The sequence below is a fragment of the Dryas octopetala genome, chromosome 5, assembly GCF_963921425.1.
Source record: "Dryas octopetala chromosome 5, drDryOcto1.1, whole genome shotgun sequence".
Lineage (NCBI taxonomy): Eukaryota > Viridiplantae > Streptophyta > Magnoliopsida > Rosales > Rosaceae > Dryas > Dryas octopetala.
The window spans coordinates 4,775,512-4,794,274 of NC_141370.1; the positions used below are offsets into that span (position 1 = coordinate 4,775,512).

An 18,763-nucleotide genomic window follows, 5' to 3' on the forward strand; every position below is an offset into this window, starting at 1 on the left:
AGGAGAGCATGTCATCCAGCAACCTCTTTCAGAAAAGATCGACTTCTACAAGCAAATTGCAGAGCCAATCACCGACACAGCGGAGTACAACGGACTAGCTGAAGATAGCCGTCAACCACCACCAAACCTCAATTAGGCATATATATATATATATATATATATATCTGGGGGAAAATATTTCAGGGCCCAATTAAGGAGATGAACTCCATCGAGCGGATGAACCAAACAAAGGAAAAGAAAACAAAATAAACTCAATCAAGGGGATGACCTCAATCAGCGCCAAATTACAATTTGAATGCGGTGTTCTACAAAGAAACGACAGTATGAAACAACAAAATAAAGTCATGAAAATATTAAGACGACAGTAAATCATAATCCAACTGATATATGTACTGCATTATTGCCATGAGTGAACTCGTTTTTAACTTTTGGCTAATGATACAAAAATGTCCACTAATTCTATAGGGCGGGGAACAATTTCTTATAGAATAAGTTACGGACAAAAATGTATAAAAGAAAAATTAGACGATAGGTTAAAAAGAAACAAAACAGTAGAAAAGGAGCGAACATATTTTCTACATGAACTAATTTTGAAGATCCAGCAAAAGACCGCCACATTCTGATTGTATACATTACAGTTGGCTAAGCTTCAGTGTTCCTGCAATTAAAATTGATTAAGGATGCACAATCAGGAACAACACAAGTGTCCGTAATATATTTGCAAAGTTGCAATGCACACAAAACAAACAGATCATAAACATGAAACATGATCAGAAAAAAACCAGAGTAGACAAAATACTAAGGGGTTGGCTTTTCAACTTCCAATACAGCCATGAGTGCGAAGCAACAGAGCTCTTCTACTTAAGATTTTTATACGTTAAAATAATCAAGATAAATAAGCTACACAAAACCAACAATAAAAAAAGCTATTTGCCCACAGAATTAAAGAAGTTCTAGAAAATGCAAAAATAAAAAATGAAATAGAAAAACTCGGAAATTAGCACTGCCAACTCAAACACCTTTCGAAGATATTTTGAACGAAGATAGTGTAAGAGGAGGTCTAACCTTGATTTTAAATGTACACGGCAATTCCAAGAAGGCACTACCAATACCAAATAATTGAAGTGCTAAGCAGACAGGGAATTGGATTCAAGTTTTAACTTTACTTCATCAAGGCAAGCTTTAAGATCCTGAAGTTCTTCCATGTCCGAGAAACTCCCTGCCTGAGATTACCCAAATGTATCTTCTTTAGTTACAATACAAGTGACATAAATTTGAATTAATGAAATTAGTAATGAATGCAAATATTGTATTATATTACAACAGCAAAATAAATATGTGAAAAAGGGAATGGAAATTAACATTCAAAGTTGTTTTCTGAAAGGACTAAGTATCTTGCCTGTTTAATTATGTTCTTTAGGTGCATCTCGGCTGTAAAAAGTTCCCGACGGCTACCAGTAGTTAAGGAAATTTCCATATACACCTTGCAGAGTTGCAAGGAGGATTGTGCATACTTTCTAAACCGATCTCTATCTTTCCACAAATCAGATCCCTGAGAGAGAGAGAGAGAGAGAGAGAGAGAGAGAGAGAGAGAGAGAGAGATTACAGCATTCCAAATTAAACTTATCTATATGTTTCAAATAAAGGCACTATAACTGGTTTTGAGATTTGCGTCCAATGACAAAAATTACACTATAAACCAAACGAAGACAAGAATATATAAATCAATGCGCCTACCCTACCCTGAAGTCCTGAACCAATGAGTGAGGAATTTTATGACAACTTTATGTTTCATTTATACACTTATTCATTTATTTATTTTCTTTTTCTACAAACATTTGTTTTACTTACGCTCAAAACCCACATGATTTAAAATTAGTCTTATTGGGAATTCTATGATGTTTTAAACAGTAAGGAGATCTTACCAAGGATATCAGTAGTTATTAAAACCAAACCATCACTTATAAAAGACACTGCAAGTGCCTAACAACTTCCACACACATGTATAGAAAATACTTTCAGTTGTTTTTTTTCCTTGAAGGCATATCCTAAATTTCTACTTATGCATAAACCAGTTTTCAAAAAAATTCAAATGCACTAAAAGTAATTGTGATGGCGAAAACTCAAAATTAGTAAGACACTGCCAGAGATACCTGGTATGATCTAACTTGCTTCAATAACGCTTCAGAGCACATTGTGAGGTCTCCTTTCATTTTGTGCCACCTTGCATACAAGCCCCAAATATCTGCTCCATTTCCACTGCGAACTATCTACATCAAAAATAAATATATTAAATGCAACTTATTACCCTTTTTTTATTAGTAACTTGTTATACGTAAATATATTGAAAAGACAACAAGAGGCTTCCAGATAGAGGAAGGGACATGAGACTAACAATAGAAAGAAAGATGGAAAAGGAAAAAAAAAAAAAAAAACTGGACGGAAACTAGAATAGAAGAACATGACTTGATCATTCAAAAAGCAGCTAAATCGATCTTGTTTAAATGTTCTACACCATTTTATCGGCACACTCCATCCAACAAAAAACTATTAGCACAATAGACCCAAAGTCCAATCCCCGCAAATTTCTCATTAGTAAAGTTACACACATTGGAAGAGAGAGTATGCAGTGCCCACACATATGTATATTTAAACATACCAGAGATCAAGAGCCCACCCTCTGTAGCAAGGTACCCTCTCCTTACTCATTTTCTATTTGAACAAAGAAAAGATGCAAATACTTCTAACCCCAAATCATCAACGATAACTAAGTCTATGTTCGAATATTCATAAATTTTTTTAATTAAAACATAAAACTGTTAGAAATAAAATAATTGTTGGCCCACATCCTAACAGCTTAAGTACTTTAGAATAGTGGTAAACCAACAAAATATCTTGGTATCAAAGCAGAACTTGAGTTTAAATCCTTGTAATTATATTTGCAACCTCCCAATATAAGTCAATTCCACGCGATGGACCCTCTAGTTGTGGAGTGAAGCCCAAACATGAGAGGAAGTATTAGAATATAAAATAATAGTCGGTTCACACCACAACAGATATAGCAGTCTAATAATCATGGCAAATGATCAATCAGTAAACAGTCTCAACTGGCAAATAGTTTCTGTTCATTTTAGTAAAAACATGTACGAGGGGAAGCATAAGAATAAATGAAATGATAATGAAATTATACCTGCTGTAGAACTTTTCCAAGAAACTCTACTAAGTGCTCAGTTTCGTGAGATTTTTCCACCTCAGATCCTGCATTTGTTGACCCATTACCAGAATTTATTTGAGAATCAACAGAACAAACTTGATTCGGACAATTATGTTCATCCATCATTGCTGGAGACCTAAGTGAAGCCATTCTTTCCACCTCTTCCGTGATTCTTTCTAATAATTCAGCATCAACTCTTTTATTATTAGTTATATCCAACATCATCCGTGCAGCTTCTAGAGCCTATAAAAAACAATAAATAGAATAAGACCAGCTGAAAAAAAGCAAAATAGAATGATGCATCCATCCACATGAAGAAAATTGAAAGTGACAAGAGAAATAATAGCGGAATGACCTAAGATAGGTGATCTCAAGCAGTGAACAACGAGTAGACATGCTGGACCTTATAAATAAAGACTTCATACATCGCATTCCAAAAAACCAAGACTTATTTCTTATATTTTTTTTTTTGTTTATATTTCAGTTCAGGGAATGTCCTCTACCATCCTCCACAAGAAGGCAAGATTCTCCCACCCCATCATCAATGATTAGATTCCCCACATGAACCATGTTAAGCCTACCAAGGCAGGCTTACAATGTGAGCTGCCTCAAAAGAAATATGCTACTTCTCTGGAAGAAAGCATTTACCTGACCAACATTTCTGACATCTAAAGCAACATTGCTGTAGTTCTCCCACAGTTGCCAGCTGTTTCTCCTGTGACCAAGTCATGTTCAGTCATTACATAATTCAAACTGTCAATGACAAAAGTAATCCAAGCAAGGGGCATGCAAATGTTTGAATGAGTGGGGGAGAGAGAGAGAGAGAACGTGTGGTAGAAAATGACAGTAGTAATGGAGAAAGACGAACTTGAACTTCAGGGCTTCTCTAAATGCGATGAACGCTTCTTTACTCTTCTTTTTTATCATATGCCTGCATAGTTGGTATAGCAAGAGGAAAGAAATTAGTTCAAATGATTATACAAAGTTATAATTAATAACTAATACATCTTAACTGCCTTATTATTTGCATTATAAAAATTGTATATTCAGACTGCACCAAAAAAAATTCTATATATACATAAAAAAAAAGAAAATCAAAATTGACTTAGAAATCTATCATCTATAGTTCATTTATACTGCAAGAAGAAAAAAAAAATACCCTTCTCCAGTCTTATACAGTTGAAAATGGCATAAGTAACATGTATATAATGCATAAAAGAGGACTGGTAGTATTTGTTAAAAGTGTCCCCAAGTCATGATTCAACAAATGCACAATAGAACAGTTACCACAATAAAAGAGGAAACAAGAGGTGAATGTTGTTTCACAGAAATCTGTATGTATTCACAAATGAGAAGAGATGATCACTCCTAAAATAACAGAAAATAACCATAGAACAACTAAACAGAAGTAAAACCCAATCCTGCACTCTCTCAACTACTTAATCCCTATTACAAAATCTTGACTCTTCTATGATCTTTCCTCCCCTTATTTAGGTATATAGAAACAATTAAACCAAGGCTGAAGACATATCTGAAGATATAAATAACCAACTAAAACAAAAAAACAAAACTCAACAATGCCCCCATTAAAATTACAATGTCTAATTCAAAGATACGAGTGTATGTAAAAGTGAATAATTTAAAAGCTCAAATATTATCACAATATTCAGAAATGAAGAAACAGACAAAAGAAAGAAACAATATTAAGTGTGGGCATGTAAGACAACATAAGGCGAAGAGAGCATACAAACAAGCAATATTATTCCATGCCTCCCCGTTTTCAGGATCAAGTTGAACTGCCCGAGTAAAGCTATCCAGTGCCTTTTCAGTATCCCTAGCCTGAAATATATCCCCAGCAATAGGTTTAAAACTTGTAAAGAAAACAAAGATAAAAAGGTAAGATAGAGTATGACTCTTCCCTTTCCATACATCATAGCCACCTATAAATGAATGTACGATGGAAACTGGAAAAGTAAATCTGATAATGCAACATATCATGAATCATGTAAGTTACCTTCAATGCAGCAGCCCCTAGTGCAAACCAGCCATCAGGATACAAAGAATTCAAGGCCATTGCAGACTCCCTGAAATGTGACCAACAGAATATTATTATGTGGATCTAAATCAATTGTGAACTCCAAAGCTTGTCAAATAAATAAAATCATATCTTGGCAGGAGGGTGGAGGAGGAAAGATTTACAAAAAAAAAAAAAAATACCACAAGATTTTTGATGTTTCATAGTCTCCTCTATTGTATGCACTGCGAGCAAGAGACCGCTGTCAAATAGAAAAGATCATATTGAGAAAATCTACAAAAAAGTGCACTGAGGAAAGTGTATTACAAGGAGAGTTTAATGGCACCACCTTAGCTCGAGCTGACCTATCGTTTGAAACTTCCAAGGCTTTTTCAAAGCAGGCATCATCATTAGTAACATCACCCAACGAACACCTACATTTTTTTTTTCAAGTAAGATAAATAGTTTGCTCTTAAACTATTCTGTCACACACATATGCTTATATGCTTAAAATGAACCTAAGAACAAAATAAAGCAAATCAGTACTCACATGCATTGCTGCATGCAGGGAGACAAAAGTAGTGGTGGAAAATAAAATGGAGTTTCAGAACCACCATATTGAAATAGAGATTCAAGACAAATTAAAGATGAAAACAAGAAGTGAGACCGAAGTTAGTATTGCAATGAAAAAACTTTAATCTCCGGTGTTACAACAATTACAGGTCATGTTCTTCTGCTTACAAATTATTTAAGACTCTAAAGAATATGAGACATGGACAATGAGTTCAGAAAATATATATATATTTGTCTTGTCAATCTCCATGGAAATAGAGACTTTGAAAGCCTAGTCAATCTCCATAATCAGATAACAGGATGTTCACAAACAATGCACAAAGATCAGGAATGCAAACATAACATTTCTCATATTTTGTACACAGACCGCTAAGTAGGCTTTCGAACTGTGAACATAAGACATCTCTCTCAAATTCAAACACACTAACTAATAAGGAAAGAACTCACAAGTAACTTCATTAGTTGCTCACTTTGAATAATATCATAACTTACAATTGTTTTGAGCATATCAACACCCAATTTAACTTTTATTGACTTTTATAAGTTGAGGCAGTAGAAGAGACAAATGATAACATTCAATGTGAGAAGAAGGTTTCTTGATTAGTAAACATACTTAAAAAGCAAAGGAAAACCAAACACATACCATAACCTGGGGTCATTCGGTGTTTCAGAAAGCCGTGTCTTGATTAGTTCAACAGCTGCTGCTTTCTTCTCCAATAGGCTGTTTTCATATGATATCTCTGAGACTCAATGTGGTGACAAAGGATGAAAAAAAAAAAAAAACAATGATGTATATAAGAAGAATTGAATGTTCAATAACCATTAAGTGACATCATACCGATAGCAGAATATTAGATTATCCCACAACTCTAAGTCCTCAAAGGTTTTAACTGCCTCTCCTATCAGACCACAGCGGACTAAAAGTTCACCATATTCCCTAAAATGAACCCAGAAAGAAAAAATAGACAAGAACTGTCAATAAGAAATAACATATAGAAGAAACTAAGTATTTTTAGAGGTAAAGCAAAACCACTATAAAATTAAAGTCAATGAAAGATGAAGATATACTTCCGCAAGGCAGGAACTGTAGGAATATAAACCCCATAGCAGAAATGAATCCTTTCTGCCACTCCTGGAGAAGGCTCATAGATACCTTGAACCTAAAATAATGAACAATATTTCTGAGTTACTGCTGAAAAACAAAATTACAATAAGTAAATGGAATTATTGGAAAACTAGAGCTGGAACACAAGATCCCCATGTACTGATTTTTTAAAGCCAGATCTGCATGAAGAGAAGCAAAGATAGAGCAGTGCTCAATCCATCAACTTAAAATAAAAAATAAAAAAGTTATTAAATGTCTAATAATGATAGTGACTACTGACTAGGTAAAACACCTAATGAACCAGCAAGGCATGAACAAGCCAACTAGGAGCCCTTGAAATTTCATTGGAGAAAGAGCGACCACCAGCAGCTTCCTATGATTGGCATCTATGATCTCACCCCTACTTCATACCAACTTGGTAAGCATATCTATCATGCATCTATTATGTTACTCCTGGATTCAAAATTCCATCCAAAGTTAATGAATAAAGAATACTGGATGAAAAAGCGTACAAGTGTTTGTCGAAGTTCTAGTATCTGTTCTTTAACCATGACCTCTGAAACTTTCCAACTTTAACCAGAGAATGTAGTGAAATTTAAATGACTTCAGATCTGACTTTCTACTTTCATACTTCACAATAATGACCTCAATGATGTAATGATATGTGCTTAACTATACATGCTCAATAACCAGTAACCGTCTGAGGGGAGAGCTCATAACAAGGCTCAACATGATTTCACAACATGGTCTCACTTAACTTCTCATGTTTAGGACCTTATAGATGGATGAAATTTGTCCTTGATATAAACAGACATATAGCAAGTTGACCCTAGTTTAACTATCTTCAACCACACAGGACAAATTAAAAAGTATATGTGCATTTTCCTAAACCATGATGCAGTAGCATCTACAAGGCTTTTCCATGACTATTTGGACCCGCTAGCCACTTGGCTTGGGTTCTAATTATTTCAGGGTTTTAGTTGTTTGTTTATCTTTATTTGATTTTTATGCTTTATTTAATTTGATAGAATAGTTATGCTCCTAGTCTTTTTAAATAGTCATGTGATGGTCATGTGAGCTTTTAAGTATTTTGGAGGGCTAGGATTAAATAGTGTAACAAGTAATCAAGGGCTAGGATGCTAGGGCTGCTGTAACCCTAGTATAAATGCTTTATATAGAGGCTTTATATGCAGTTTTTCACAGTACTTTTCAGAAATTTCAGATTATCGAGTTTCTCTTGGGTTTCTTTGCCCTATAACTCAACTATGAACATTCCAACTTGGATCCCATAGGCTTTATCTCTCTCTTTGTCTACTGTTTATTGCTGGAAAGTCCTTTTTCTACAGTGGTCGTACTGCTACAGCGAACTGACAGCAACCGTTAGGGGAGAGCTCATAACAAGGCTCAACGTGATCTCGCAACATGGTCGCACTTAAGTTTACAAGTTTAGGACCTTATAGATGCATGAATTGTCATTTCTTGGAAAATGGTTACGGAGATTTCAGCTAGAGTGGGATTCTTCATGGCATGCTGTCATTAAGAGCAAGTATGGGGTGCATGAGAAAGAGTGGGATTCCAACATTGTGCGCAGAGGCTCAAGTTGATGTTCATGGAAATATATCTCCCAAGGTCTTAATTCTTTCTCTTCTCATTACCGCCTGGGGAATGGGAAAAGGGTGAGGTTTTGGGAGGAGTATTGGGTACAGGAAACAGCCTTTTGCTCACTATCTCCTCCCCCTTACAGATTATCACAATTTCAAAATTCACCCATTGCAAGATTATGTGTAAAACAGAAAATATGCCCAAAAAACAGCTTGGTATCTTCAAAAAAATGCCACATCATACCAATTTTTCCATCATCAGCAATGCACGTTCCTTTGTGTGACTACGTGTTGACTCCCACCGAATACGTAAAATGTCACAGAAGCACCGTATCTGATGAAGGGAAAGAAACTTACCAGATTAAGTATTATCAAAATCAAGAGAAACCTAAGATGCAAAGTACAATAAATCAATCTCATTAAAGAGTGCAAAGTACAAGAATGTCAGTGCTTGCTAAAAACTTACAACATGCATCCATATCGGACTATAAAGTAGCATTGTTCTAAAACAAAAGAAAAGAGTGGCACGCTTATTTGAATACCAAAACATGTAGTTTTCAGAAAAAAAAAAGTGGCACACTTATTTGAATACGAAAACATGTAGTTTTCTGGGATTCAAATGGAATGCCACACTTCTGTTGAATATATCAAAACATGTAGTTTGCTGGGATACCCATAGCAGCAGACTTCCTTTAGTGGCAGCTTTTTAAAGCTCCAATACTGGTTTTAGAGCAGTGATCTCATCCTGCTTTCTTTTCATGCCAATTGACCACTCGATGCTGCCAATCATGGAAGACGAAGGATGGATCAATGTGACAACTGTTTTATACATTAAAGTTGGAATATTTACACCCGAAGAAAAAACCTTGCAAATGTATTCAATTATAGTGCTTCATGAGCTAGCAGCAAAGAGTTTGAAATATCCTACAATTTGGATTTGAAAAACCAGGTTCTCAAGCATATATATATATATATATATATATATCACTAGGATTCAAGTAATGGATATTTGATCACTAATAAGAAACAAGATATTGCATCTACAGTTTTTGTGCATTACTTATTCATTTTTTATGGAGCCTACAAAGGGACAATAAAAAATCCTCTGATATAGTAGTGCTTGTGGAAAGTGAGGATTTTAGAATTTTCCAGAGCTTGTGAAAAGTTTTCAAACAATATTTGGTTGAAATGCAATCCTTGTATGGAATTTTTTATGAGGTACAAGCAAGAACAATATTAGAAGGTTTCACCAATTATTATGGGGAAACATGATAATGGATATAGAAAGTGACAATCCAAACTATAAAACTTCTCCTTCCAACTCCTTTTTTTACTTCGCTGAAAGAGGTGAAAGAGATTGAAATGCAAATGCATAGAGAGCCAATTTTCAAGAATCAACATAATCATAAACAACAAAATCAGGGACAAATTCTAGGCATACAGTGGACTCCATTGCCGTTCCACTTATTCGAGATTTAATGAAGCAACCTTATTTCAGGATGAGTCATAAGAAATATGCATATCTACAAGAGGGTTTATGCTCTTTGTAGATTCTCCATATTTCTGGTCCCTGTACTTGTATACCTACATGGTCTGGTAAGTTATTATAGTGACTAAAGCATCCAAGGACTATGAGTTAAGTCACTTTGTCAGGAACTCTCCCTTTGACAACCTACCCTAGTATTTGTTTGATGTTAACAGTGATATATCTCTTAGTGCAGAATTTAGCTGCATCAACCAGCACTTGGAAGATATTTCAAACAGTCTTGGTTTACCAACCAGAATAGTTCCTTTCCACACATATAAGAGTTTTTTTTTGTTTTTTGATACCCAAAAAATCCCTCAGGCGGACTCGTCTTCGAAATTGGAGCCCCCGGCGAAACCCTACAATTTTGGGAGGCAGGGAACTCTAGCAAATAGCTAGAAAGGTAACTTTGAGGAATCGAACCCCAGACCACATGGGAACAAACAATGGGCCTAACAACTCAACCCTCGTTGGTATACAAGAGATAAGTCATCAAACTTTTAGAATATGATTAAACATAGAAATTGTTAACTGTTATTAGAGAGAATGATTCAATAAACTGAAAAATATATTGAAATTCAAAAAGTATACAATGTTGTGATTTCATACTTACAATAAAGTATGCTGATTTCTGAAAATCAATTGCCTCTATGTAAGGAGCCATATCCCATCCTGTATCAGACATTGGGTTATTGATTATCAAAGAGTAGGGACTCAACCATATCTAGTAAGAAAATTATTGTACTCCATTATATAAAACAAAAAAATTAGTAGACATGAAATTAAGTTGTTATTGGACTGCTTGAACATTACAGGAATAGGACCAACATATTAAGTCAATTTCTTTACTGGGTAAACAAGGCATTTCCATAGGAAGGATCCTCAAAAATATGAATCTGAATAAGTTAATACAGATTAACTCATATTCCTGGATACAAGGTTGCCTTCTCGGTCCAAGATTTTGTTTCATTCTAGCCCTGGTTTTCTTACACCAACAAAAGCTAATAATTGGCATACAAGTATGTTTGTGTTCTATCAGAACTAGAATACAGCAGAAAATACCCAATCAGGCACTTGATGACATATTGGCACAGGAGCAGTAGTGAGCTCTCATATTGACACAGATATATATATATATATATATATATCAAGATAACTTACTTTGCATTTCATCATGCCGTGTGCTTTTCTCAATTAGAAGGCATTTAGCCAGGATCACTGCCTGATGGATTGCGCTCAAAGGGACAGCAGCAGTACCACCAACTTGAATTCCAGAATCACTATCATTCGGCAACAATTTTGGGGTCATCAATATGTCAGAGACCTCAGAGGTTTCAGATGGATGCAGATATATATTTTTTTTGCCAACACTAGAATCATATGTCTGGGGGCCAGGGCTTTCTGAGGGGCAGCTATCGCCACTGTTTAGTGAAGCTGGTTTTGCTAGAAGTACCATTTGTGCCTTTGGTTCTACCTTTATCAAAGAATGATATGTAATGCTAAGAAGTAAATTTAATATTAAAAACAGAAATAATAAAATACTTCTTACAGACATTCAACATTTACCTGATGTACAGTACGAACGCCAAGAACCCCCGTAAGAGAAAGCTGAAGACCTGCTGCTGCTTCAGCTGATTCAAAATGTAACCTGATACCACAAAGAACAAAATAAAGATGAATGTAATAATAAAATTAAAAACAAAGGCTAATCAGCATCCAAATATATACACCAATTACACATGAAATACCTGCAATGTTGAAATTATCTAATAATTATATTGAAATGAAATACATGCTTAACAGATTATTTTTTTTCCCCAAACTCTCTCTGTACCACAAAATAAAGGAACCACATACATTTTAATTTTTATATATTTTTCCATGATTACTTCCGGAATGTAGTAAAGAAATTAACAAGAAACATTACTTCAAATTTATTTTGACATAAGTGAGAGCTTTCACAATATACATTGTATCTAATCAATGACATACTAATATGATTATTAATAAGATAGCTTTCTATAGGAGATTATTAATATGATGTTTAGTAAGAACATAATAACCAAATTTCCAACAAGATGAAAATTCCCATGACAACTCACCTGCATGAATCAACTCGTGCATAGGTGTATTCCATTATTCCAGCTTCAATATGAACCATTGAGACAAGTGCCAAACCCTCACCATTACGTAAATTGTTACCCCAATAACTTGTTACTTTCTCCAATGTGCCAAAATGATTCAAAGTTTCACTTGTAAATACTTGCAATAGATCGAACAGAGAGGAAGACCGATCATCGAGAATTCTCTGTTGGAGAAGGGTGAGCCTGGCAAGCCACCATGAAATGCTTCTAACTCCAAATGCAGAAGACACACTTCCTTCAAATAACAAATCTCTCATCTTCATGACCAACATCTTTGCATAAACTATATACTACACAACACAGACCATTTCACATGTCACATATGTGTGTGTACGATTATGTAAAACAACTAAAAACAACACACATTAAGAAATGCTTGTCAATGCTCGTATTTGACCAAAAAGAATTAAGCAAAGCTTGTCACTAAAACTTACAATATCCAAGCATAAATTTTAATTTTTTTATACGTATAAAACACACATATTAGAGTTATAACAAATAAAGCTAAACCCAGTTCAAATTTGTGCAAAATTTCAAAGAAATAATTGCACATGGAAAGTAGGAAAATTAGTTCAGAAATGAGAAATTCTGGGCCTATATTAGGACAATAGTACGAACATAAATAATTGACAAAATCTAAAAATGGAAAAAAAAAAAAAAAAAAAAAAAAAAAAAAAAAAAAAAAAAAAAACAGAGAGTACCTGAATATTAGAGAACTTTCCAAGCAAGTCAGACCCGGCAGCCATAAGCTGATTACGCGCCCAATTCTCCCACTCATCGCATTTGGGCGCTTTCAGGGGCAGAGGACACTTTGGCAACTCCTCCAACGGTCTAATTTCCAAAATTCCCAAAATTGAAATTAACAAAAAAATATATATAAATTAATAAAAAAGACAAAAAAAGATATAATTTATTTAAAAAATCTTAATTTTAATTTTTCTTTTTTGGACTCACCCAGTCACGTTGCATTGAGTGAAACCAAACAACGCAGCCACGGCAATGCACAGCACGACGATGACTCTATACGCCTTGTCTTCGCATTCCTTGGTAACAAACGATTCAACTCGGTTGATCAATTCGGAATACACTCGGTCGGCGCACTGAGTGGAGCTGTCGAGCGAGTCGGAATCGGTGAGTTTGAAGACGACTCGTTTGGCGTCGGAGGAGGTGAGGGCTTCGAGGTAGCGACCGGATTCGATGGAAGTGAGGAGGTCGTTGATTAGAGGGTGGAGGGGGTGAGTGGGGAGGAGGGATTGATCGGACGGTTGGGAGGAGGGTGAGGAATCGGACGGGGGAGGAGATGTGAGGGTGCAGCGGAGGAGACGCAGCTCGTAGCCGCGGAGGAGCGTAAGTTCCTGCGACCTTTCGGACATGTTGTGAGAAATGAATTGAAACGTTTCGGACGTTGGTGAGGAAGGTGGACGTTATTAGGGTTTTAGAGTGAAGAAGAGAGAGTTTGTCGGGGTTTTGGGTTTTAGAGTAGAGGTATGGTTCCACGGGGTAAAGTCCATTGTAAGAAGCAATCCATAACGAATTGTTTTTTTTTTTTCTTTAAAACAATTAGGGTTATTTACAATTTATCCCCAAACTATCGGGAAATTTGCATTTTACCCTCAAACTAAATTTTTTGACACTTCACCCCCCAAATTATTTTCTGTCAATCATATAACCACCTTCTTTGAGCGCCACGTGTGCCTAAGAGAGAAGACTATTTTTTTTTTTTTTTAAGTTGGGGATGTTTTGTCTTATATGGAGTTAACTATCCATAAAATTAGTTTAGGAAATAAATTATATAAACTTTATATATATATATATACAGGTTCCTTCTATTGAGGTATATCTCAATTTAGTTATGTTGAGGTATGACCTTGTTGGGGCCCACACGAGTCGTTTTGTGCCAATCCGAACCGTTCATTTTTTACATCTTCATTGATAGATCATCCTTGCAAATCATTTGATAGTCAAATTGAAAATCATTTGCCTATTTAATTTTGATAAAACAAATGGACGGTTTTATCGAAAATATTTGGTTCGTCCATTTATTTGATAAAAGTTAGATAGGCAAATGATTTCCGATTTGGCTAAGTTTTTGCAAGGATGATCTATCAATGAAAATGTAAAAAATAAATGGTTCGGATCGACACAAAACGACTCGTGTGGGCCCCAATAGGATATACCTTAACATAAATAAGTTGAGGTATACCTCAATAAAAAGAGCCTGTATATATATATATATAGTGAGGGGGAATTTGAATGATGCCTATTATTTGAATATCTTTCTTTATTTTCACTACACACCACTTAGTCACAAGTTCTTATAAATTTACTTTTACATCAATTCAATCTCATAATTTACATGACAAATTGAAAATCTCAAGTCTCATCATGATGATTCTCATCACTAACAAGTCTATATATATATATATATATAACACCCTTCTAGTAAGGGATTCTGCATTTAACTCTAAATAAGGGATGGCTTGGCTACCGTTGGATCTCTTTTAATGAGATCTGACGGTGGATGTTATAACCCAGCTGATAGCCCGTTCCTAATCCCAAACACGTTTAATCAAAACACCCAGCAAGACCCAACACGTGACTTCTACTGGGGATTGAGAGGACAAAACACAATTAAGAGAGAGAAAGCTCGCTCGCGAGGAAGAAGAAGCAACTAGCTCGCAAGTTGCAGAGAAGCTAGCGGGCGAAGAAGAAAAAGTAGCTAGCTCGCGAAGATCCTGAGTGGTGTAAGCCTCTCACGAAGAAGATCTTCAGACAGAGAGAGATCGCGACGGGTTGCAGGGAAGGGAAGCTCGTGAAAGAGAATCTCGCGAGTTGGTGTGAGCTCTCAGGTACGTTCTTTGATTTGGATTTATTATTGGATTTTCAATTTGAGTTTTTGATTTGTTTTCTTCTTCTTGTATGGATTGAGTTTTGCTTGCTTTAGGATTTGAAATTGGGTTGTTCTTGGATTTGGGGTTTTATTCTTGGATTTTGTGACAGGACCGCCCCCGGATTCCACCCTGAAACCCGGAGAGGTCCTGCGGGAATCCAAATTCAAGGAAAATTCTACCGAAAATTCGGCAGAACCTCCCCTAAAAATGGACTAACCCAGAAATTTCAAATTCCTATATACTCGAAATTAATCAACATCAATTAGGAAAATGAAAACCCAAAGGAAGAGGAAGAAATCTCACCAAAAATAGGGATGAAATGGGCTGAGATTTGGCCGGAATCCGGCGAGCAGTGGCGGCGGGCTGGGCTTCCTCTGGCCTCGTTCTCGCGCGTGTGGGAGCTGGGCTGGCTGGAGGAGGGTCGGGCCGAGCTGATCGGCCGACGGGGGAGGTCGCCGGTGGTCGGGGTCGATGGAACAGCCGCCGAAAGTGGCTGGGTTGGCTGGGTTGGCCGCGCGCAGAGGAGAGAGAAGAGAGAGAGAACTCGGGGAGAGAGAAGGCTGGGGGTGTTTGGCGTCTGGGGGGAGCTCGCCGGAGCCAGAGGCCAGGTCGGCGAGTGGTGGTCGACGGCGAGGTGAGTGGGGGTGGCTGGGGCTGGTGCGCGCAGGGGAAAGGGTGCGGGGGTGGAGTGAAGACAGGGAGAGAGAGAGTGCGGGGAGAGAGAGATATAAAGGAGAGAGAGAGAGAGAGAGAGAGAAATGTCTAGAAAATCTTATTTTTAAACCCCAATTTGTCATTTTACGAAATTGCCCCTCGCTTCAAACGCCCATATCTTTCAAACTGTAACTCCGATTGACGCGTGCCGCGTGTCTACGAACTCGTGGACTCAAGACCTATCTAACAGACCCGAAGTCAAAATCGAAAACCCATTCATTTTAAAAGTCAACTTTGGGTCAAGCTTAAATTAAAACAATAATAAAAATTTTAAATCCAAGCCCTTTTTATTTTCCGAATAAATCCCAAAATCTTTAAAATACAGTCCAACATCTTTTATAGACCTCTTAAAAACATAGTTAAATAAAAATTTAAATTTCTAGTGAAAATTTGGGTCGGGTCGTTACATTTTGAGGTTTTCAAAATGCAAGTGCAATGCTTTGGGATGGTAGTTGTAGAAGCTAATGAGATGGTAGCTCCATTGCAAAGTGAGTCAGAAGTAAATTCATTTATGTGTGATGTCAATCATCAAGAAAACAATGAGTTGAAGCCATTCAAAGATCAACAATTTCAGACAGTGGAAGAAGCTGAGTACTATTACACTAGGTATGCACATAATGTTGGATTTGACATTCGAAGTCACTCAACTAAGAAGAGTAAGGATAATGAAATCACAAGGAAGGAGTTTGTGTATAATAAAGAGGGAGAAGGCCCAAAAGAATTGAAAGGTACTAAAAAAGGCGTCGTGAAGTAGGAAGAGAGAGTTGTAAAGCGAGATTGATAGTTGTGAAGTCGAAAGTAGGTGGATTTGTAGTCACCATCTTTGATGAGGCTCACACCCTTGACTTGATAAGCCTATGAAGACGCTACTTGATGAAGTATCGTCGTCGGTTTTCAAGTGCTTAAAAATCATTAAGTGAACAACTAAGCATGGTGAACATACCCCCTCATCGACAATTTGACATTTTTGGAGTGCAATTAGGAGGAATTGAAAACATTGGTTGTACAATGCAAGATATGTACAAATATCGCAGAGATAAGCGTGCTGAGTTGAAGGGGCATGATGGAAACATGTTACAGGACCATTTTTTGTTAGAACAAGATAGAAATTATGGATTCACTTACAAGATCGAAGCAGATGATTCACAGAAGATAACTCATTGTTTTTGGACATATGCAAATTCTAGGAAAACATATGGTTTCTATGCTGATGTGGTTATTTTTGACACTACCTACACCACTAATCAGTATACGATAATATTTGCACCAATGATGGGGGTAAACAATCATGGTCATACAATCATTTTATCTGGGGCATTTTTGAGTGACGAGACTACGAACTCATTCAATTGGTTATTCAAATAATTCTTGAAAGTTATGTCAGGTCATTCTCCTAAGATGATCATTACTTATCAAGATCCAGCAATAACAAAAGCAATTTTAGAACCTCTCCCCAACACATATCACAGATATTGTAGCTGGCATATTATAAATAAATTCTCCGAGAAACTTGACACGATCAAATATACAGATTATTGGGATGACTTCAAACGTTGTGTTTGGACATCAAAGACTAAAGATGAGTTTGACTCAAGGTGAAAAGATATTCTTGAAAAAAGTGGGTTAAAAGAAAATAAGTTGTTGCAATCACTATATGAAATTATATTTAAATGAGTGTCGGCCTATGTAAATCATGTTTTTGGAGCTGACATGTCTAGTAGTCAACGAGCAGAAAGTGGACACTCATTTTTCAAGGGATATGTGGCCAATACCAATTCTTTGGTGGACTTCATGATTCAATTCAATAGGAGACTTTTACGGCAGCTTCAAAAGGAGGTTATAGCGGATCACATTGATATCACTAAGAAGCCTAGACTTAAGTGCCTTATTAAAATGGAAAAGCAAATGGTTAACATTTACACGCGCAAATATTTTATAAATTTCAAGATGAGTTGTGGGAGAGTTACAACTATAACACAGAGCTTATCAAAGAGAGTGTCACTAATTGCATTTATAAAAGTTACATGGATGATCATAGTGGGAGAGTCCGAGAGATTATGTATGACAAATATCTAGACTTTGCATCATGTAGCTGTCAGATGTTCGACAGTGCAAGAATTCCATGCAGCCATATTTTATCATTTCTACAGAAGATACGTCAACTCCATACCTTGTCGGATCAATACATTTTGAAGAGATGGACTAGATCTGCTAAAGCTAATGTTGTGGTGGACAACTCTAGTGTAGAGATCAATATTGACAAATCCTTACTTGAAAAACGCAATACCTTATTGCACTGATACTCATACGAGATTGATAAGGTCATCTTAAATGATGAGACAAAACTAATATTTTGTGAGGCTATGAATTCTGTTATTGATCGGATTGAGGCCATCTTAAACATTGGTAGTGGTGGCTCTTGTGTTGGAGTTTCTAATAGACCAAGTGTTACTTGTGTTGTTAGTTATAATAAGCCGGATCTAGTTAGTTTAAAGGGAGTGGAAAAAGACTTAAGAAAGGAAAAGAGAAGTCGAAAGGAAAGCGACGTGAAAATGGTAGGCGTTTTAATGGTTGTGAGAAAACTGGAGTGTCTCATGACAAAATAAATTGTCCACTGCTATTATACAGGTAAGAAGTTGTAACTTTCTGCCATTAATTCTTCATTTGCTATTTTTCTGTTTTTTTTTTTTTTTCAAGATGATGGACTGTTGTGTTTAGGACCATAAGTGGCTGCTATGTTTTCCTTTTACTGCTATCCATTCAAAGTTTTTTAAGTTTATTTTACTATTGTGTAACTTTGACCCATTCATGATGATGGGCTGCTGTGTAACTTTAACACAATTCATTATGACATGTTGAATGGACATAATTCATTGCATTTTTTGTTCTTATACTTGCTGTCATATAAAGAGTTTTTATAATATAGGTATGTGTTTGAAGGTACATATTGCTGTATAGAGGGGTGAATAAAATTAGCAGAAA

At 36.1% G+C, this 18,763-nt stretch overlaps 1 protein-coding gene across 1 annotated transcript; it reads right to left on the reverse strand.

Moving 5' to 3' along the window:
• Positions 1-365: 365 nt before the first annotated feature.
• LOC147283687 (Protein prenylyltransferase superfamily protein) lies at positions 366-13,625 on the reverse strand. Its single transcript, XM_086243533.1, has 21 exons — positions 13,131-13,625; positions 12,878-13,007; positions 12,135-12,466; positions 11,599-11,680; positions 11,194-11,506; positions 10,646-10,704; positions 8,752-8,841; positions 6,870-6,961; positions 6,640-6,738; positions 6,445-6,522; positions 5,578-5,662; positions 5,432-5,490; positions 5,229-5,298; positions 4,962-5,053; positions 4,083-4,145; positions 3,863-3,929; positions 3,191-3,457; positions 2,154-2,270; positions 1,400-1,552; positions 1,066-1,223; positions 366-658 (listed from the first exon to the last, which is right to left on the reverse strand). The coding sequence occupies exons 1-20, from the start codon at positions 13,547-13,549 to the stop codon at positions 1,128-1,130; spliced, it is 2,763 nt and encodes a 920-aa protein (XP_086099659.1). The 5' UTR covers positions 13,550-13,625; the 3' UTR covers positions 366-658; positions 1,066-1,127.
• Between the last annotated feature and the right edge of the window lie 5,138 nt (positions 13,626-18,763).